Source organism: Macaca nemestrina, chromosome 16 (genome assembly GCF_043159975.1).
Source record: "Macaca nemestrina isolate mMacNem1 chromosome 16, mMacNem.hap1, whole genome shotgun sequence".
Taxonomy (NCBI): domain Eukaryota; kingdom Metazoa; phylum Chordata; class Mammalia; order Primates; family Cercopithecidae; genus Macaca; species Macaca nemestrina.
In genome coordinates, this window is record NC_092140.1 from 36,284,409 (window position 1) to 36,306,092 (window position 21,684).

Below are 21,684 nucleotides of genomic sequence, written 5' to 3' on the forward strand. Positions count from 1 at the left end.
AGTTTGGGCAGAAAAAAATAAACAAGTAAATGGCCACTGCCAAGAGATAAAAGTGCACTCTTAGGTGAGTGAGGAGTCAACAAAAAGAGTAATTTAAAAAATATTATTGCTCTGTTGAGAAGAAGAATTTGGGAATGATTCTGGCTTATAAATACTAGCCTATCTGTTAATTCTACTTTCACACACAAAAGAATGTGCTAGATTACTACCTTTCTTTGTAAGTAAAAGCTATGTTAAACAAGCTTAAATCCTAATGACAGAAACCATCTAAAATAAGATCTCTAAAGGCACTTCTAATTGGGATGGTTTTCTCTGCCTTAAACTCTGAATTAACCAGCACAGTGCACAGGAAATCTTCCTGTTGGCAGCAGAGCCTTGGGGAGGAGGTAGCAGGAGTGCGTGCCACTCCTCCTTGGTCGATGGGCACGTTCCCTCTTGCTTTCTGGTCCTTGTTCTTCCACCTGGAGGGAACCTGAAGTCAGACGCCAGCAGCTGATAGCCTCCCCGGCACTTTCCTTACTCTTCCTTAAGCTGCCAGTAAAACCCGGAGAAGTGGATTGCTTCGGATTCCGCACCACCCAACCGCCCCAAACCCAAAGCCCCGAGGCGGAGGGAGTGGTGGCGGAGAGGGGGTGGGGAGGAAAAGGGGCTGCAGTTACTGAGCATGTGCGAGGAGTGGCGCATGCTCTGTGAGGCCGGCAGCTTCCCATTGCGGGTAGCCCCGGCGGTGGTAGCGGTGGTAGCGGTGGTGGCGGCGGCAGTGGCGGCACCGCCTCCTCCTCACACTCCCGGGGTGGCGGGGTTAGATGAGCGGCCCCAGTAGCGGCGAGGGCGGCGCGGGGGGGAGGAGGAGAAGAAGGAGGAGGAGAAGAAGGTCGCTGTCTTTGTAGTCTCCCTGCTGCGGGAGCCAGAGGCCGCCGCCGGAGCCGTCGTCGTTGGAAAAGGGCTGTGTGTGCGCGCGCGTGTCTGCCCGCCCGGCCCGCGGGGACGAGGCGGCGGCGGCGGCGGCGGCGGCGAGGATGATGATGTGCGCAGCGACTGCCTCCCCCGCCGCCGCCTCCTCGGGGCTCGGCGGGGACGGATTCTACCCAGCCGCCACCTTCTCTTCCTCCCCGGCGCCGGGGGCGCTGTTCATGCCGGTTCCCGACGGCTCCGTGGCTGCTGCAGGGCTGGGGTTGGGGCTACCCGCTGCGGACTCCCGGGGTCACTACCAGCTGCTGCTGTCAGGCCGGGCCCTGGCCGACCGCTACCGGAGGATTTATACAGCTGCGCTCAATGACAGGGACCAGGGGGGCGGCAGCGCTGGACACCCAGCCTCCAGGTGCGTCCCCAGGGTGCCTTTCCTTGCTCCCCATGCCGCGCGTGCACCCGCGTGTGTGTGTGCGTGCGTGTGTGTACCTGCGCATTTACTGAGCTTTCAACCCGCTCTGGATGTCGGCTGGTAGGAGCGCTTATCGAGATAGGAGGGTGCGGTGGCTGCAGTTTCTGCTCTAAGTGTGTGTGTGTGTGTGTGTGTGTGTGTGTGTGCGCGCGCGCGCGCGCGCCTATGTGGGGGATAGTGAGGAGTGGCAGGGGAGCCTGTGATCCTGGAAAAGGCGATGGTGCTGGTCGGCTGTGACACGTGTGTGTATCATTGAGGTAGGAGGTGGCATGGGTAGAGAGGGTAAGAGGATGATACACGAAGAGAATGGCAAGAGTGGCAAAGGAAGTGGCATTTTCAGTGTCTCTGCCGCAATGTTATTCGCACGTGCCCCCTCTCCCATGACATTCCTTCCAGCCCTTTCCACCTCCCTTCAATCTGCCTTTCACGAGTCATGGTATACATTGGTTGAGTTTTGGATAGGCAGGCCCGAGGGATAGGCGTGAGGTCTGGTTTGAAAAGATTTATGGATAAGAGACGCAGAAGACGGAGATCTATGTAGATGCGAAGGGTGTCTGATAGAGATTTTTAGAGCTGTACTTTGATAACGGGGCCGTTTGGTCTTCTCGAAATGAGGTTGCAGTTACTCTTGTGATCTGATGTCCCATCGGCCATTTCTCTTCATCCTCTGTTCGATTTCCTCTGTTACTTACGGGCTTTAGAGTAGAGAGGGTTTTGTAGGGAAAAGGGGAAAACTGCAGAACTTCAGAATATGACAGCTGGTACAGCGTTCAACGGCCACTAGCTAGAAAATCTGAATAGCGCGTAGATCTCTCCCTTTTACTTAGGCTCACTACACCTTCAGCTTCCTTGATGTAGATGTTCAGTTAGTTTCATTTTCTTTTTGTTAAAATGTGGGTGCTTTTTTTTTTTTTTTGCTGAGGACTCTCCTATTGTTTTCTTTTCCATGCCCTTGCATGCCGCATACCCTGCAGGATGGTGACTGACTTGTTTCACCAGCTTTGACAGTGGTAATTGGGAGTTGGCTTCATCTTTTTTTCCCACAGCTTCTTGCAGTACATGGGGAAAACATAGTAGGAAACTGTCAAAATGAGTTAAAGAGTTTACTGTTATTTTTTGAATGTGCAACTTATTAGGCAATTGTTAGATGTCTTTTTCTGCCATTATGAAAGGGAGGAGGCAGTAAGTCAGGTATTTGTAGTTTATCACTATGTATTATGGCTTATCTGTTGGAGAGAGTTGTAAAGATGGAGCTTTGTTCACGCTTTTTCTAGGTTAACCAGTCTTTTCATGTCTGTGATTGTTTACAGGATTGGGCACAGGAGTAGTTTTACCATATGGATGTAAACGTATGTAACTACTTTTTGCTATCTGAACTGAAGGCCAGAATGGTGCAAGTTTGTTTTTGCTAATGTTTTTGAAAATAGCACAAAACCACATGAGACAATTTGCTCTGATAATTAGGTATAATTTTGATCTGTAGATCTCTAAATTATGGCACCGCAGGAACATCTTTACAAACTCCTCTTAAAGAATTTAGATTTATTTTGCGTATGGTTTCCAGACTTACTTAATAATTTGTGACTGGTATATTCCTGTTTTGACTTTCTACTACTAGTGTAATATGATTTCTGTGTATCTAGAACTATATTAACAGTTTTAGACAAAATTAACATAGATTAATCACATAATATTTGTGAATGAATTTTTAGCCTTTGGTCCATTTTTGTACAAGCTGTCAATGAAAAGTAATGAATTAGTTCAAGTATTTCAAGAACTACTTATGGAAATCAGCCTTACATTATGATATTGCCTGCTAATGCTTGTTCAACACATTATTGTTTATTAAAGTGCACATTATTTTATTACAAAAAGTAGCCTGCAACTACTCTATTGATGATTTGATTAAGAATTAAATCACATTTCTTATTAAAGATGTTGGGGAAAGTAGAACTGGGGTTTCAACTCTGAATGAATGATAGAATTATTTGTATAGGGACACTAGTTGAGTTAGAGGAGAAGATGAGATCATTTAGACTGAATGGAGGAAGAATAGAGAATGACGCTCTAGTGAGCATCAGGTTTAAAAGTGTGAGAGAAAGGAGACAGTGAAGGAAACAGAATCAAAATTAAGAAGAAAATCATGAGACAGTAGCCTCTGTGGCTCTAGGAGAGTGGATTGAAAATTCTCAGAAGTGGTAAATGTTGAAGAAAGTGAGAACAGTGTTCAGGTGATTGATAACTTTTGAGGAAGTGGTGAGAATAGAGGGATGTGGTGAGGAGTGAATGGAATGTGTTTTTGGTAACTCAAGGGGATTTCAAAGTTGACGGAAGGATATTCAAATATAGGAGGTTGGGTGGGATATGCAAATGTGGGAGGCTAAATGGAGAGACAGAGTGAAGAAGTGAGAGGGGATAATTGATAGGAAAAGGTCAAAGGGATCTCAGGGACAGAGTAAAGGTGGCAGGTGGGGAGGTTAGCCATTGAAAAAAGGAGCAGTTAATATAGAAGGAGTGGAGGTAAGTACTTGTAAATACAAAGACTGGGAGTTTATTGAGGATAGGAATCATATCCTGTTCGTTTTGAAAATCCCAATGTCTAGCACATTTTTTGGCATGAGTTCTGTAAACATCAAGTGCCTGCTCTGTGCCAGGCACTATTGCAGGTGCTGAAGATGTAGCGGTGAGCAAGATAGACAAGGTCTCTGCTGTCTTGAAAAATCCACTCCAATGCGAGAAATAGACAACTCATAATTTCACTTAGTATTAAGAGACTGTGAAGCCAATAAAACCTATTTCAGGTGATAGGGCAATTTGTAGTGGGGCTATTTTAGGTAACATGGTCAGGAAATGTCTCTCTGAGAGTTGGCATTTAAATTGAATTGCAATGATGAGGAGGCAGATGTAGAGGAAGAATGTTCTGGGAATTTATAAAGGCCTTATGGGAACAAGCCTGTGTTCAAGGAACAACAACTTGATGAGTGAGTTATCAGTCAATGTTGAATGAATGAATTACTCTTTGCTTTAGGTGTACAGTTGAGAAGTTGAGAGTTTCAAACCTAATGGACTCAGTGACTTTGATGACAGTCTAGCAAAGTGGTTAAGAGCTTGGACACAGAAGCTAGACTGGTTTTGCATCCTGGTTTTGTCATTTGCTAGCTGTGTAACCTTGAGTATGTTACTTAACTTCTATGCCTCAGTTTTTTAAATATGTAGAATGGGGATCATAATACGTGAATTGTTTTGTAGATTAAATCAATGTATGTGCTTGGCATGTTGAGTGCTATGAAATATTAGTTACTGTGTATTTTTTTTTTTTTTTTTGCTGAGAGTGAGGGTTTTGGGGACTTGAAGAGAAGGCAAGGATCATGTCTTACTCTTTTATTTTTGGTCTCAATGACTGTGTAGAATGTGGGAATAACTCTTTCATTTATCCCGTGACTGAATAGATATATTTTTGGATGAATGAGGCCAATCAAAATCGGAACATTCTCTTGGGGAAAAGGGGTTGGACAGAAAATGTATAAAGGAATGTTTGATCTGTTCTGAATGTGAATGGCGGTATAGCCATGCACTTGGGAGGCACCATAGCACAGTGGCTAAATGTTAGAGCTCTGGAGGTAGACTCCCTTCAAATGCCACGTCTGCCTTTTTCTTTCTTTTTTTTTTTTTTTTGAGACGGAGTCTTGCTCTGTCGCCCAGGCTGGAGTGCAGTGGCCAGATCTCAGCTCACTGCAAGCTCTGCCTCCTGGGTTCACACCATTCTCCTGCCTCAGCCTCCTGAGTAGCTGGGACTACAGGCGTCCGCCACCTCGCCCGGCTAGTTTTTTGTATTTTTTAGTAGAGACGGGGTTTCACCGTGTTAGCCAAGATGGTCTCGATCTCCTGACCTCGTGATCCGCCCGTCTCGGCCTCCCAAAGTGCTGGGATTACAGGCTTGAGCCACCGCGCCCGGCCCACGTCTGCCTTTTTCTACTTGTGTTAAATTGGGGAAGTTAATTGGACTTTGTCTGTTTCTTTACTTGTAACTTTATAGCATTATCAAAAGGACATTATGTCTGCACCTGGTAAGTGCCCATTAAATGTTACCTGTAATTATTAAAATCACATTTAAAATTCCAATCAGTATGGCACTGTATGTTTTTCCACACAAAATAGAAATGGAGAAAACCTAGTTGAGTTGATTTAGGGTTAAAGAAAAAATAAAAGGAAGGTTTTGGGGACAGTGTTTGACCATATGGTAAAAAGGAAAGTGATGCCAAGAGGGAACTGATAGACTGGAAGATAAAGAGGAGTCAGGGTATCTGGGTCCTGAAGTCATAGAAGAACTATGTTACTGAAAACAACAGAGGGGATTGTGACCAAAATGGGGAATCTAAACTTAACCCCCTTAGTCCTTTCAGCTGCTTTATCTCTTTCTTGTTAGAAATGGTATTTGAGTCCATCCTTCATATGCATGGGATTTTGGTTGTAAGAGGTTAAGTAGTCATTTTAGCAAAACTTCAGGGATTATTTTATTTATTTTGAGACAGGCTGGAGTGCAATGGTGCGAACGTGGCTCACTGCAGCCTTAACCTCTTGGGCTCAAGTGATCGTCCTGCCTCAGTTTCCTCCAGGGACTACAGGCATGCATCACCACGCCCAGCTTGTTTTTTTATTTTTTGTAGACACAGAGTCTCACCATGTTGTCAAGACTGGTCTTGAACTCCTGAGCTTAAGTGATCCTCCCACCTCCGCCTCCCAAAGTGCTGGGATTATGGGTGTGAGCCACCATGCTCAGCTTGTTCAGGGATTATTACTTGGCACTAACCATTGGCCCTATAAAAATTTATAAGACACAAATTCATAAAACACAGATTCTAGACTTGAGTTTATTGTTTATCTGGGAGTGTAAGATACAAAGGCAGATACTTATAGAAGTGTTAAATGAAATGACCAAGAAAGTATAACCTACTATGACAAAGACATGGCATTCTAAGCTGGCTCAAAAGTGTGGGCAGAGACGGGAAAGCACAGTTTGTATGTAGATAACAGTAGAAATTCTGTTAGAGCTAGATTGCAGGTGTCATGAAGAACAATAGTGGAATTCATTCTGGAAATGGAGGCTTTGGCTAGTATGGGGCATCTTGAAGACCAAGGTAAGAGTTAGATTTTATTCAGTAGACACTGATCGCCCTTGATGGTTTTAAGCTATGAAGAGACGTTATTTATTGTAGGAGTATGTCAGGAAGTAATGTGGGATTGAATCTGTATGTGTGCATTTGTATTTGTGCATAGGTAGTAATTTTCTTCATGTTGCTGTTACATCAATGGAATGTGTATGTGTATAAACACATGTTAAGGAAAAACTGCTCTGTTGGTATACTGGTAAGTAGGAATGTGAAATGAATTAGTTTCCTAACTCAAGAGAAGAGAAAAATCTTGCCTTTGGGCTTAAGAGGAAAATAAAAATGTCAATCTAAAAATACTTTTGTCCTTTAAAATATTTGTTTAAAAAATCAGCAGAATAGCCTTACTTTTTTCTCAAAAACCAGATTAAACATTTAGGTTTTCTGAGGAGGGGTTAGGTTAATTGAGGTTTAATTTACATACAATAAAATTCATCCTCTTTAAGTGTTCATTTGAAGAATCCTGAAACCATCACCATAGTCAAGTATAAACTGTTTCCATCACTTCAAATAAAAAGTTCCGTCAGACCCTCCTACCCCTGGTTCCTGACCACCGCAAATCAGTTTTCTGTCACTAACATTTTACCCCTTCTAGAATGTCATATAAATCTAGCTCCTTAAGGGCAGCGCCCCCAGGTATTGTTCATCTTTCTGTCTTTTATCTGTATTTCCTGTAAGTGGAAGTTAGACCTTAAGGGTTTATTGGGTGTTGGTTAGAAATGTTTTAGCAAGAATATTGTATATGGTGCTGGGTACTGCATGTTGCATCCCATCCAGAGGTTGTGAGGTTGTCTCACTATTTAATACGTTAAATCTGATTACTTGGGTAAGATGGTACCTACTGGATTTCATCTCTGTAAATGTATCTTTTTTCCATTTGTAAAGAGCAAGTAATCACAGGGTAAAAACTTGAGCACATTGTGAATATCTTTTACCTAATGCTTTTAGCATTTTTTGGTAACCTTGTCTGAGTCAGTAATTTCATTAGGGTTTGCAAAATGATGAATTAAAAAATAATTCTGTTATTTCTTCTATATTTATTAGCTGGGACTCTTCTGCAAAGAAGAGTTTGCCTTCACTGACGGTCAATGAAATGTAGTTTCTCTTCCCTCATTAGCCAAATTGGTGTAATAGTCCAGTGGTAGTGTGGCAGGTGCTGTGGTTAGCCATTCAGATCCCGCTTTCAGGCACATGTTCCCCTAGCTGTTGGGAATATTGGCAGCTAAAACTGATTGCAGCTGAGTCCAACTCCACGCATTGCCCTGAGCCAAGAGTTACCTCCCCCAAAGTCATGCCTCCTCTTCAGGGGCAGTTTACATCTAATATCTATACAGTGTAGGGATATAAATGCCTGGCGCTTTTGCTGTAAGACAGGCCAACCTTGAAGTGTATCCCAACACCAGAGAGCTCCCCCATGGGTCTGTCCCCCATGGGTCTGGCTGAGGCCTTCCTGTGACTGCATTGCAGATCAGCTCCTTCCTCTGTTCAGTCTTACATCTTTCACTGCCCCACAGTTTTTGGTTCGGAGAGCACTCCCCATTAAACTTCTGGTGTGCACATCTGCATTTGAGAGTCTGTTTCCTGGGAACCCTACTACCCAAAATAGTTGGTGCCAGGAGTGGTCTCAGAAAGTAGACTTTACAGTGAGATTTTGAAGCTGGATTATTGGCTGGCTGGCAATGAGAATCGATTCTGGTGCTAGATGGAGAACTACTACTGATAACGCTTAGCATGCACTGTAGTTATGCAAACTGTTAAAACTTTCACTGGTGATGACTTGGAATGATATTCCTGTGGAAGGTAATGTGTTGGTGGGTACACTAGGCTTTTGAGAAGTTCAGAAAAATTATTAATTGTGAGGACAATCATCAGATGGCTTTTGGTAAATAACATTGATAGATTGGAGAAAGATGATGCAAAGTGGAAGATAATTGGGGGCAAAATGTAAAAGGAAATTTATTTAGCAGCATGTAAAGAAACGTATATACACTAAGAGGAAAAATCTAAGGATTAGACCCAAAACTTAATTTTAAGGATAGCAGAGCGCCAGGGTGGGTAGAATTCTCTCTCAGCTATGCTGAGGTCAGTGTTCTGGTTGGGAAGGAATCCTGACCCTTAGGATGGGGCATCTGAGTGCACTTGAAAACCCTGAAACCCCAAATTCCTCTTAGCCCTTTGAGCCTGCAGAAGTGGCCTTCTTCTCCTAGCTAGAGGGTAGTTGCTTGAAGACTGTGCTGTCCCTCTTACCCCGAGCTCCTCCTCTCTCCCCTGCTGACTATCACCAAACCAACAACTAGGGTTAAGTCACAAGAACACCTAGTTCGGGGTGCTGGATCTGCGAAGAGAGGAAGGGACTGTACACACACACACACACACACACGTACGTTCCCAAACTGCATCGAGGCACCCTAAAGCACTAGCACGGACACATAAGAATACCATGGGATATTTCATAATTTTAAAGGAAACACAGCAATATCTGTCACAAACTACTAGCTCGAGGTAGTTCACAGTTTTGACATTAGCTCATGCTATATTCCTTTTGATGACATCATATTTTTGCAGGGTTGGATTTTTAGTAGTTGTGATACAGATCAAGCACTGCACAAAAATCAGTGTGGAACAGGAAAGGAGGGTGGTGTGTTCAGTCTGATTTCAAGTTTGAGAAGTTGTTCTGTGTCTAACAGGCACACATGTCCTAATATCAAGTAATTGAAGTTGTTTGTTTATTTGTTTTGAGACAAGAGTCTCGCTCTGTCGCCCAGGCTGGAGTGCAGTGGCGCGATCTCAGCTCATTGCAACCTCTGCCTCCCGGGTTCAAGTGATTCTCCTGCCTCAGCCTCCTGAGTAGCTGGAATTACAGGCATGCGCCCCCCACACCCAGCTAATTGTTGTATTTTTACTAGAGACAGGGTTTCACCATATTGGTCAGGCTGGTCTCGAATTCCTGACCTCGCCCACCTCAGCCTCCTGAAGTGCTGGGATTACAGGCGTGAGCCACTGCGCCCGACCCAGTATTTATAGTTTTTAAGAAGGAAATAAAAATATTTTTTCTGCCAATTTATATGTGTTATTTATTTCTTCCAATTTATATGTGTTATTTTTTCAAATGTCTACTCATTTGTTAGGACATGAATTCTTATTATTTGGATCTAACTACTTAATAAACACTACTGTTTGGTATTTCTTTTGGACTGTGAGTGCATGGAAAAATTACTGATGATGGCTGTGCATGGGCCCAATAAAAGGATTTTCATTCACCATTGCTGATCTAGCAACTGCTGCTGCTGAATATCCAGCCTGACAGCAGCAGAGACCAATCATCCTTCAAGCAGGCCAACCAGTCCTTATCCTGTGGAAAGGACTGTGATTCATTTTGATTGGATTTGAAACATATTCTGGGTCTGAATTTGTCTTTCTAGCAGGGTCTCACCCAGGACTACTGTTTGAGGGCTTGCAGGATGTTTGATCTTCCAGCACAGGGATCATTTCAGACTAAGGAACCCACTCTTATTTATTTATTTTAGTTTATTTTTTGAGATGGAGTCTTGCTCCGTTTCCCAAGCTGGAGTACAACAGCATGATCTCAGCTGACTGCAACCTCTGCCTCCCGGGTTCAAGCAATTGTCCTACCTCAGCCTCCTGAGTAGCTGGGACTATAGGCGCACATCACCACACCCGGCTAATTTTTGTGTTTTTAGTAGAGACGGGGTTTCACCATGTGGGCCAGGATGGTCTTGAACTCCTGACCTCGTGATCCGGCCACCTTGGCCTTCCAGAGTGCTGGGATTACAGGCGTGAACCAACGCACCTGGCCGGAACCCACTTTTATAGAATAGGAGAATCATTTGTCCCATCTTGCACCAACCATCCAGAAGCTGATGACTTGATAGAGCAGTAAAACAGTCCTTTGATGGCACAACTGATGATGAGATCCTGGAGCTTGGGCATGATACCCTGCAAGGGTGAGGTGCCCATTCTCCAGTGTTCCCAGTAGGAAGAACACATGAAAGTGGGAGTGGCTCCGCATAGCATCACTCTGTGATTCACCTGGGCAGTTTCTGCTTGCCATCTCTATAGCTCTGATCGCTAGGGATTAAAAGATCCTGGTTCTCAGAAGAGAAACATTTCCAACAGAGGGCGCTATGAGAATCTTGTTCTGTTTTAAGCTACAGCTGCCCCTGGGATTTGGGGCTCCTTTTCTAAATAAATAAGTCACCAGGGCTGGGCGCCGTGGCTCAAGCTTGCAATCCCAGCACTCTGGGAGGCCGAGACGGGTGGATCACGAGGTCAGGAGATCCAGACCATCCTGGCTAACACGGTGAAACCCCGTCTCTACTAAAAAATACAAAAAACTAGCCGGGCGAGGTGGTGGGCGCCTGTAGTCCCAGCTACTCGGGAGGCTGCGGCAGGAGAATGGCCAGAACCCGGGAGGTGGAGCTTGCAGTGAGCTGAGATCCGGCCACTGCACTCCAGCCTGGGCGACAGAGCGAGACTCTGTCTCAAAAAAAAAAAAAAAAAAAAAAGGTCAGCAGGTCAGGCATGGTGGCTCACGCCTGTAATCCCAGCACTGTGGGAGGCCGAGGCGAGTGGATCACTTAAGGTCAGGAGTTCGAAACCAGCCTGGTCAACATGGTGAGACCCTGTCTCTACTAAAAATACAGAACAATTAGCCAGGTGTGGTCCCAGCTAATTGGGAGGCTGAAGCAGGAGAACTGCTTGAACCTCGGATGTGGAGGTTGCAGTGAGCTGAGATCGTGCCACTGCACTCCAGCCTGGGCAACAGAGCAAGACTCCGTCTCAAAAAAAAAAAAAAAAGTCAACATTTGGACAGAGTTAATGTCCTTGTTCATGTGGAGGAGATAGGGCTGTGTTCCACAATGGAGCATGGAGGTTTGGCACACAGGTGATCAATAGGTGTCTCTTGGTACTTCCTTGTCCAGTGTTTCTGATAAATGGACATGAGAAAGGCCCAATGACCACCCCATGAAGTCAGTCACCTGGACCAGCAGATATACCAGCCATAGATTAAAGGAATCTAGAATGGCTAGTAGAGAAGGGTTGTCGATATCAATTTTACCATCTGTAGTGGCTGGGACTGTGGTTTGACCCACTTTCCTTCCTCTGGAAAGTTTCTCCAGGAAATGACACTCACCAGAATTCTGGAGGAACTTTTTCCATGCCTTATTGAAGCAAGTGAATCCTAATCGTATAATAGGCAAAATACAGTGAATCCTGTAGTGTGGAACTCAGAGCCCCTGCCCAGCACTGATGTGCTCATTCCTCCACAACTGCTGGGAACATTGGTTGGCTACAGACTCTTGCGTAGTTCCAATATGGGCATTGCCTTTGGCTGAAGAGAGCTGCCTTGCCCTAGGTGATGGATCATTCTTGAGGGCAGCCTGCATGAACTGGTTGATTGGGGCATTTTATGGTTTTTAGTGCTACTGTAACTAGTTTTTCCTATTTTTCAGTTGTTTGATATGAATGTATAACAACACAGTTGCTTTTGTATGTTAACCTTGTATCTCTGATCTTGTTAAGCTCATTTATTAATTTTAATGGTCTTGTAAATTCCCTGGGATGTTCTGTGTAAATAATCATATTGTCCTTCTTTCTGATCTCTAGGTTCCCTACCCCTCAGCACCTACTTTATTCAAATTAGAAAAGCCTCATTCTTCCTTGTTTTCAATCTGAGAGAAAAACAACTATAAATTAATCTTACAGTTTTTTTACTCATTAAGTATGATATTAGCTGTAGGTGTTTCAATGGTCTTTATCAATTTGAAGATATTCCCTAGTATTCCTACTTTGCTGGTAGTTTTTATTTTTTATATTTTATTTTATTTTTTGAGACAGAGCTTCGCTCTGTTTCCCAGGCTGGAGTGCAGTGGCATAATCTCGGCTCGCTGCAGCCTCTGCCTCCCAGGATCCAGCAGTTCTCCTGCCTCAGCTTCCTGAGTAGCTGGGATTACAGGCACATGCCACCATGCCTGACTAATTTTTGTATTTTTAGTAGAGACGAGGTTTCACCATGTTGGCCACTCTGGTCCTGAACTCCTGACCTCAAGTGATCCACCTGTGTCAGACTCTGAAAGTGCTGGGATTATAGGCGTGAGCCATCACTCCCAGCCTGCTGATAGTTTTTAATTATAAATGTGTATTGAGTTTTGTCAAATGCTTTTCCTCCACCTGTTAAAATGATCATATAGTAAAAGAACAAAGGAAAATTGAATTACATTAATTAATTTTTGAATGTTAAATCAACTTTGCATTCCTGAGATAAAACCATCATATTTGGAATGTATTACTCAATTTGATTTGCTGATATTTTGCTAAGAATTTTCAGGTTCGTATTCATGAGGGATATTGGTCTGTAATCTTTTTTTTTTTTTTTTCTTGGTAATTCTGTCAGGCTTTAGAATTAGTTATCCTCGTCTCATAAAGTAAGTTACATAGTAATCCTACCCTACCCAATGCTACTCAATTTTTAAAACGTTTGGGTAAGATTGTTGTTATTTCTTCCTAAATGTTTGATAGAATTCACCAGTGGCACCATCTGGTCCTGGAATTTTATTTTGGGGAAGCTTTTGACAAATTCACTTTCTTGAACAGATAGAGGGTTATTCAGATTTTCTGTTGTTGTTCCTGTCAATTTTGGTAACTTTTTTTTGGACAAATTCATTCATTTCATCTAAGTTGTTGAAGTTTTTAGTGTGAAGTTATTCATAGCATTCTTTTATTATCCTTTAAGGTCTGTGGGATCTATGGTAATAACTCCCTTCTTCTTTTTTTTTTTTTTTTAAAACATCTTTTAAGAGTAATCTTAAGTTCGTAGCAAAATTGAGAAGAAGGTACAGAGATTTTCCATATATCCCTTTCCCCAACTCATGCATAGCCTCATCCATATCAACATCCCCCACCAGAGTGGCATTTTTGTGGCTGTTGTTGAACCTCCACTGACACATCATAATCACCCTCAAGTCCAGAGTTTACATTAGGGTTCACTCTTGGGGTTATACATTTTTTGGGTTCAGAAAAATGTATGATGACATGTATTTATCACTGTAGTATCATACAGAATATTTTCACTGTCCTCAATATCATCTGTGCTCCACCTATTCCTGTTTCTCTGCCACTCAACCCCAGGTAATCATTTACTGTCTCCATGGTTTTGCCTTTTCCAGAATGTCATATAGTTGAAATCACACAGTATATGGCCTTTTCAGATTGGTTTCCTTCACTTAGTAATGTGCATTTAGGTTCATTCGTTTTGTGTGTGTGTGGCTTGATAGCTCATTTCTTACCGCTGAATAATCCACCATCTAGATGTACCACAGTTTATTTATCTGCTCACCTACAATTTGGTGAATTTGGAGGACAATTTGGTTGCTTCCAAGTTTTGGCAATTAGGGATAAAGCTGCTATAAACATCTGTGTGCAGGTTTTTGTGTGGACGTAAATTTTCTTTTTTAGAAATTGACAAGTAACATTGTATGTTTTGATAATGTACAGCATGATGTTTTGATGTACATATACATTGGGGAATGGTTAAATCTAGTGGATATGTTTTCAGCTCCTTTGGGTTAATACCAAAAAGAGTGATTGTGGGATCCTGTGCTAAGAGTACGTTTAGTTTTTGTAGGAAATCACCAAACTGTCTTACAAAGTGGCTGTTTCATTTTTCATTTCCACCAGCAATAAATGAGAGTTGCATTAAATCCTCACCAACATTTGATGTTGTCTATGTTCTGGATTTTGGCCATTCTGATAGGCATGTAGTAGAATTTCATTGTTGTTTTTTTGCATTTCTCTGATGACATATGATGTGGGACATCTTTTCATATGCTTATTTGCCATCTATGTATCTTGTTCGGTGAGGTGTCTGTTAAGGTCTTTGCCCCATTTTTAATTGAGTTGTTTCTTTTCTTATTGTTAGGGTTTTGAAAGTTCTTGGTATTCTGTGAGGGTATAACTGAGGAGATGGGGAAAAAATTTCTTGGTGTTTTGGATAACAGTCCTTTATCAGATGTGTCTTTTGCAAATATTTTCTTCCAATCTGTGCCTTGCCTTCTCATTCTCTTGGCATTGTCTTTTGCAGAACAGAGGTTTTTAATTTTAATATTCAGCTTATTAATTTTTTTAATGGATTGTACCTTGGTGTTGTATCTAAAAAGTCATCTAGGTTTCCTCCTGTGTTATTTTCTAAGAGCTTTATAGTTTGCATTTTACATATAAAGTCCGTTTTCCTTTTTTTTTTTTTTTTTTTTTTAAGACGGAGTCTCGCTCTGTCGCCCAGGCTGGAGTGCAGTGGCCGGATCTCAGCTCACTGCAAGCTCCGCCTCCCGGGTTTATGCCATTCTCTTGCCTCAGCCTCCCGAGTAGCTGCGACTACAGGCGCCCGCCACCTCGCCCGGCTAATTTTTTGTATTTTTTTAGTAGAGACGGGGTTTCACCGTGTTAGCCAGGATGGTCTCGATCTCCTGACCTCGTGATCCACCCGTCTCGGCCTCCCAAAGTGCTGGGATTACAGGCTTGAGCCACCGCGCCCGGCCCCGTTTTCCATTTTGAGTTAATTTTTGTGAGGGTGTAAGGTTTGTTTCTAGATTCATTTCTTTGTAAGTGGTCCAAAGAACCAACTTTTGGCTTTCTTCATTTTCTCTATATTGATCTGTTTTCTATTTCATTGGCTTTTCCATCATCATTGTAATTTATTTCTTTCTACTTTCTTTAAGTTTACTTTGCTGTTTGTTCTAATTTCTTAAGGTGGAATGCTAGTCCATTGATTTTAAATTTTTCTTCCAATATAAGTATTTAAAGCTATGAATTTTTATCTAGGCTGTGCTTTAGTTATATCCCACAAATTTTGATTGCTATATATTTGTCATTTAGTTCAAATTATTTTCCAATTTGTTGTTTAAAATTATTATAAGTTTCAGATACGGTGTTTTCTTACATAATAGTATATTATTGTTTTTACTTTCTAATGTAAACCTTGTATGATTTTGATCTTTAACATTTATTGAGATTTGTTTTATTGCCCAGGATATGTTCTGTCTTGGTGATTGTATCATATATGCTTGAAAAGAATATGTTCGGTCATCTTTGGACATAAAGTTCTCTAAATGTCAGTTAAAGTTGGAAGATAAGTGTTGTTTGGATGTTTATGTTTTTATATTTAAAGTTCCTCCTCTTAGGCAACTAGTATAGAATCTTGCCCTTAAAAAAAGAAATCCACTGTCAATTTTTGCCTTTCAGTTGGAGTGTTTAGATCATTAATATTTAATATGATTATTTACATATTTACCATATCAACAGTGATAGGTCTGCCACTTTATTATCTTCTGTTTCTCTTTTTTTGTTCCTTTCTTCCTCCTTTTCTGCCTTCTTTTGGATTATTTTTTAGTATTTCATTTTAGTTGATCTATTGGTCTTTTCTGCAATATCTCTCTGTATTTATTTTTTTAGCCCTACGGATTACAGTATGCATACCTAACTTTTTACAGGCTACTTAGGGTTATTATTATACAAATTCACTTAAAACACAGAAACATTGCAACCATACAGATCCTTTTATTCTCTCCTCCCCACAGACCTTTATTTTATAGTTGTCATGCATACTATACCTTGCAAACCTCACCAAACAATGTTATAGTTTTTGTTTTTGACAGTCATGTGTACTTTTTAGAGCTTAAAGGAAAAATCTAGTATTTTGTGTTTTCCTATATATTTATTGTTTCTATTGCTCTTTCTTCTTTCCTGAAGATACAGCATTTCCTTTCAGCCTAATGTTGACCTTAGCTTTTCTAGGAGATCAGTCTGCTGGGGATACATTCTCTTTGTTTTTCTTTGAGAATGTGTTTATTTTACTTTCATTCCTAAAGGATATTTTAGGTGGATATATAATTCTGAGTAGATGCTTGCTTCCTTGAGCACCTTAATGATGCCATTTAGCTGTCTTTTCACTTCTCTGATTTCTGGTGAAACATCTTTGTAATGTAAACTTTATTCCCCTCTATGTAGTGTGTAATTTTTTTCTAGCTGCTTTCAAAAATTTTGTCTTTGTTTTTGGTTTTCAACAGTTTAATTTAATGTGTGTCTAGTCATTTTCTTTGAGTTTATTCTCTTTGGAGAGTACTGCGCTTCTCAAATCGGTAAATTTTTGGCTTTCACTGAGTTTAGAATGTTTTCTACCATTGTGTCTTTCTTCTCACCTTTCAAGAGTCTAGTGGCAATTATGATAAAACTTTTGAGATTGTTTCACAGGACTCTGACTGTTCAGTCTCCTCCTATCAATTTTTTTTCTCTGTTTTTCAGATTAGGTTATTTTTATTGATACCTATTCAGGTTCACAGACTCTTTTCTCTCATCTCCATTTTCTTATTGAGCCCAACCAGTGAACTTTTTACGTGTTGTTTATTTCACTTTTAACATTTACATTTGGTTAAATGTAAAAAAAAAAACTTCTCTTTCTCTGCCGAGAACCTCTTTCCATTCCATTCAGTTGTCCTTGTCTTTCCTCGATGTAGCATATTTATAGTGGTTACTTTCCAGTCATTGTTGGATAATTACAACATGTGCATAGTCTTAGGGTTGGCATCTTTTGATTGTCTCTTCCCTTGAAGTTGTTCACATTTTCCTTTTGCATTGTGAGAATTTGGAGTTGTATCTTAGACATGGTTAATGTTATATTTTGTAAGCTCTGGGGTTTGTTATAATTCCCTGGAGGATGTTGTGTTTTTTGTTGTTTAGGGGATCCCTTTCTGTGTCCTTCTCTTTTTCAGGACTTCCTGCACATTTTCCATCATATCAGTTTCTCTTCGCAGTTCCTCTGGCCAGAAGGAGTTTTAACTTGGACTTTTCGCTTCTGGGTTGTGGCCCTGTAATGCAGTGATCTCTTCCTGGCCTTCAGGCAAAGCTGTTAGTGAAAGGAGAAAAACACCAAACTGGGAAATTTACTCTTCTGTGGATCACTTTTCCAAGTTTTGACTCCCCTCCAGAATTTACTTTTATTTGTTTTTCAGAGTCCTGAAGTACTTTTTCTGTCTTTTTAAAAAATTTGCCCAAAGTAGTTGAAAACAGTGGGGAAAATAGGCTATTTTGGGGTTTATGCCAATGTACTGGAACTGGAACTGTCTTATCTAGCTTTTAAAAAAGATTTTACTTTTTATTGATTTTTAGCAGCTTGATTGTATTGTACCTAAATATGGGTGGGGTGTGTGTGTGTGTGTGTGTGTGTGTGTGTGTGTGTGTATGTGTGCATGTGTCTGTGTCTGTGTGTGTGTGTGTATCCTGCTTGGTATCCACTGAGTTTCTTAGATCTGTGTGATATTAATTTTTATTTAACTTGCAAATTTTGGTCTTTATTTCCTTAAATATTATTTCAGACTCAATTTCTTATTTCCTTCTGGGAATCCAGTTTTATATATATATATATTTATATATATATGAGATACTGTTTGATATCATATGTGTCTATAATCATATATATGACATATTTATATGACCAAATAGTAAATAACTTAGACTTTATGGGCCATAGAGTCTCTGTTGCAACTATGCAGCTCTGTTCTTTAGTTTGAAAGCAACCATAGACAATATATATAAATGGATAAGCATTGCTGTGTTCCGATATTACTTTATTTACAAAGATAGACAGGAAGCTGTTTTTGGTGTGTAGACTATATTTTGCTGACCCCTGAGTAGGTGGTAATAGTTGCTGGAGCTACATTGTGAATTCAGGGATAAAAATCAAAGAAGTGCAAAACAGAAATGTTGGAAATAACTAAAATGTAGGGAGCGGGGTGTATGAGAATGAGGAGGTGGGAGATATGACTAGAAAGATATGTTAGGACCAGGTTATTATGTTCCATGTATTGCTTTATTTGAAAATAGTATGGAACAATCATAAGGTTTTTTGGTTTGTTTGTTTTTTGTTTTCTTTTTTTTTTTTTTGAGACAGAGTCTCACTCTGTTGCCAGGCTGGAGTGCAGTGGGGTGATCTTGGCTCACTGTAACCTCCGCCTCCTGAGTTCAAGAGATTCTTCTGCCTCCACCTCCTGCGTTGCTGGGACTACAGGCACCCGCCACCACTCCCAGCTAAGTTTTGTATTTTTAGTAGAGATGGGGTTTCACCATGTTGACCAGGATGGTCTCCGTCTTTTGACCTCGTGATTTGCCCGCCTCGACCTCCCAAAGTACTGAGATTACAGGCGTGAGCCACTGTGCCCGGCCAATCATAGGTTTTTAAGTAATATAATGGAAGAGTTAAACTTTCAGTTTATAAAGATAATCTCTAGTAGCATTATAGAGGATGAATGAAAAGGAGCAGATCCCCAAAGCAGGGCTACCTTTAAAGAGGCCGTTGCAGTAATTCTGACAAGTGAAAATAAATGCTGAGAAAAGAGAATGGGAATAGATGGAATAAAGTGGATTTGATGATATATTTAGCAGGTGACTAGATCTCAAGTGCAAATATAATAATGACTTTCATCTGAATAGAAAGAGAGGAAGAGCGAGTTTCTCAAGAGTCCATTCTTGGGATTCTTCTCTCTGAATTTTCTTCTTTGGTTATCTCAGGCTTATGATTTCAGATATGCATTTGATTTCCTGGTGTGTGGTTTTTAGGTAAAACCTCTTTTCTTAAGCTCTAGCCTGTATTTTGAAAAGTCTACTGCTAGGATTCTCTCAGTCCTGTTCAGATACATTATGTTCAGTATATTCAAAGTCTCCTCGTGAACGTACTGTCACTCACAAACTGCCTCTTTTCCTTTAGGCCAGTGAAACTGAAGTCTCAGGTGGGTCCTTGAAGTTGGCAATAAGAAATTATAATGAACCAACACCCACTCACTCTACCTCCTTTTTTCAGGAGGCAAGAAGAAGTCACATTTCAGTGGGAAAGTGAGGCAGGACATGGTAGTATTTAGAAATAGTGTTTAATAGTGCTTAAAGGGAAAGAAGGAAAGCAGTAGCTGAAGGAAGGAGACAAATAATTAATTTATCTTTTGGATTAGATACCTGTAGCAGATGTTCTTAGTGTCCTAGCCATATCCCTTTGGCATCCATTTGCATACTGTCTTCTGCAAACATCTGTGACTATCTGCCTGAAAAGAAACACACTTGGCCTGTGTGCAGGGCAACTCACACATGCCAGAGAGTTAAATGCCTTCAGAAAAACTTTCCACCAGTGATGGATGGGGAGTTGTTAGATAAATACCTTTGTCTCACCTGCATTGGGATAACTGAGCCATGTTTTCTGCTGTCTACCAGAGTTCTCCACTGGATCAGGCCCTAGTTCCCCATCAGGGTAAATGGCTTCATAATATATCCTTTCTTGACTTCCTTCTTTTCCCTGTTTTACTCTTGTTTTCCCTACTGGTGTTTTTCCTGGGATCACCTCTCAAAATAACTACTGCACTTGAATTCTTGAATTGAGGTCTGCTTCTGGGGAAACCCAAACCAAGGTAGGCATTTGAATTTGGCATGGGAATAATAATAAAAATGTGTTTAGCACTTACTAAATACCAGGCATAGTTCTAAGTGTGTCATCATCCAGTGGGAGAGGTACTGTTTTCACCCTGTTTCATGGATGAGAGAACTGAGGCACAGAGAGGTTAAAGTAACTGCCAAGATCGCAGTGCTGGTAAATGACAGAGCCTGTGTTTGAACCCAAGTCATTTGTTTCTAAATTCTGTACTCTTAACCTATCTTGACCTAGTAGACTGAAGGAAAAGGGCAGGAACAGTAAAAAAGAGAGAGAGAGAATGGGAATAATTAATAGAGTAAGGCCCTGGGGTGGAGATCATTTCAAGGTGGGTAGAAGAAAAGTAAAGGGAGTGCATCTGTAATTGTGTCTCTGTTTTATCAATTATGGTTAGATTCTCTGCTCTGAGTTGATGAGTAGGGGAAGGATTTTGAAGTAGCGGGAAAGGTTCTAGATTTTCATGGTAGATGTACCTTGATAGAAAACTTAACTGGCTCTAGACCAGCAGTCTGATGATGTTCAGTAACTCCAATAGCTATAATTGTTTAGGGTTGTTATAGCTTATTGAGCAAGGTTTGTAACTAATTGGTATAGAAGTAAATATAGAACATGAGCAGATAGCTCACATTAGAAGTGGTATATGTAGTAAAGACTTAAGGGACAGGAAAAGGAAGAAAAAGGAGCCAGTAAAGAAGACTGAGAAGGAACCATCATCAGAGATAGAAGGAACACTAAATAGGGGTTCTAGAAGCTGGTTGGTTGGACAGGGGGCAGGGATGTAAAGAAGTAGGCACTGTTTGGTAGTTATCATATGTGGGAGAATGTGAAGGATAAAGACTGAAGATGGGCAGTTGAATTGGCAACTAGAAAGTTTGCATATTGAGACGTCTCACAGACTTGCATGAGTTTGATAGTAAGGTGTTAAAAAGTTCAACACAGTGAAGCTTTTTTTTTTTTTTTTTTTTTTTTGAGACAGGGTCTCACTTTGTCATCCAGGCTGGAGTGCAGTGGCATGACTGTAGCTCAGTGCAACTCTAACTCCTGAACCGAAGTGATCTTCCCATCTCAGTCATCTGAGTAACTGAGACTACAGGCACATGCTACCATGTCTGGCTATTTTTTTTTTTTTTTTTTTTAACAGAGATGGGGTCTTGCTATGTTGCCCAGGCCAGGACTATTTTTTTCTTCAAGAAATTTAGTGATGAAGAGGGATAGAGGATTATTTAAACTTTTTATCCCTTTTGAATGGGAGAATGATAGTAGGCCTGTAAGGTTAGAAACCACAGAAAAGAGCATGAACGGTAAACAAAGAGAGGGATGTGTGGTTGAGCAAAATCTCAAGGATGGTGAATGAAATGGGATCTGGTGTATGAGAGTGAGTGCATACTTGGATAGAGTAAGGGCTGTCTCTTTTGGGATGGGGAAGGAGGAAGTTTCAGATTTGAAAAGGTCTCAGGGACATATTTTTAGCCTTTTTATCTTTCTGTGAAGAATTCCAGGTTTTTTTTCTGATCTCTTTTCTAGATCTTAAATTTTCTATTCAGCTGTGTCCTGTACACTTAAACCCACCTATGGAGTCTGTAATGTCAGTTATTTTTCATGTCTAGTTTGATTTTTTTTCAAATGTGCTCAGTTGTTCCCCATCCCCTGCA

General features: G+C 41.1%; 2 protein-coding genes across 17 annotated transcripts in view; both read left to right on the plus strand.

Annotated features, from left to right (window-relative positions):
• Positions 1-806: 806 nt before the first annotated feature.
• Positions 807-890, plus strand: LOC139359086 (uncharacterized). The gene has a single exon (XM_071081201.1). It carries the CDS (start codon positions 807-809, stop codon positions 888-890), a length of 84 nt encoding a protein of 27 aa, XP_070937302.1.
• A 121-nt stretch (positions 891-1,011) lies between these two features.
• The window catches only part of LOC105481778 (MYC binding protein 2), a 285,288-nt gene continuing 264,615 nt past the window's right edge, over positions 1,012-21,684 (plus strand). For 15 of the 16 annotated variants that reach the window (XM_071081184.1, XM_071081186.1, XM_071081190.1 and 12 more), the window contains exon 1: positions 1,012-1,321. In XM_071081184.1, the coding sequence (XP_070937285.1) occupies positions 1,020-1,321 (302 nt within the window). In that variant the 5' untranslated portion in view covers positions 1,012-1,019. The remainder of the gene's footprint in view (positions 1,322-21,684) is intronic. The other variant, XM_071081197.1, reaches the window with a different exon arrangement.

Excerpts from the sequence above, each read along its gene's own strand:
- LOC139359086 (XM_071081201.1), top strand. The coding sequence starts at position 807 with ATGAGCGGCCCCAGTAGCGGCGAGGGCGGCGCGGGGGGGAGGAGGAGA.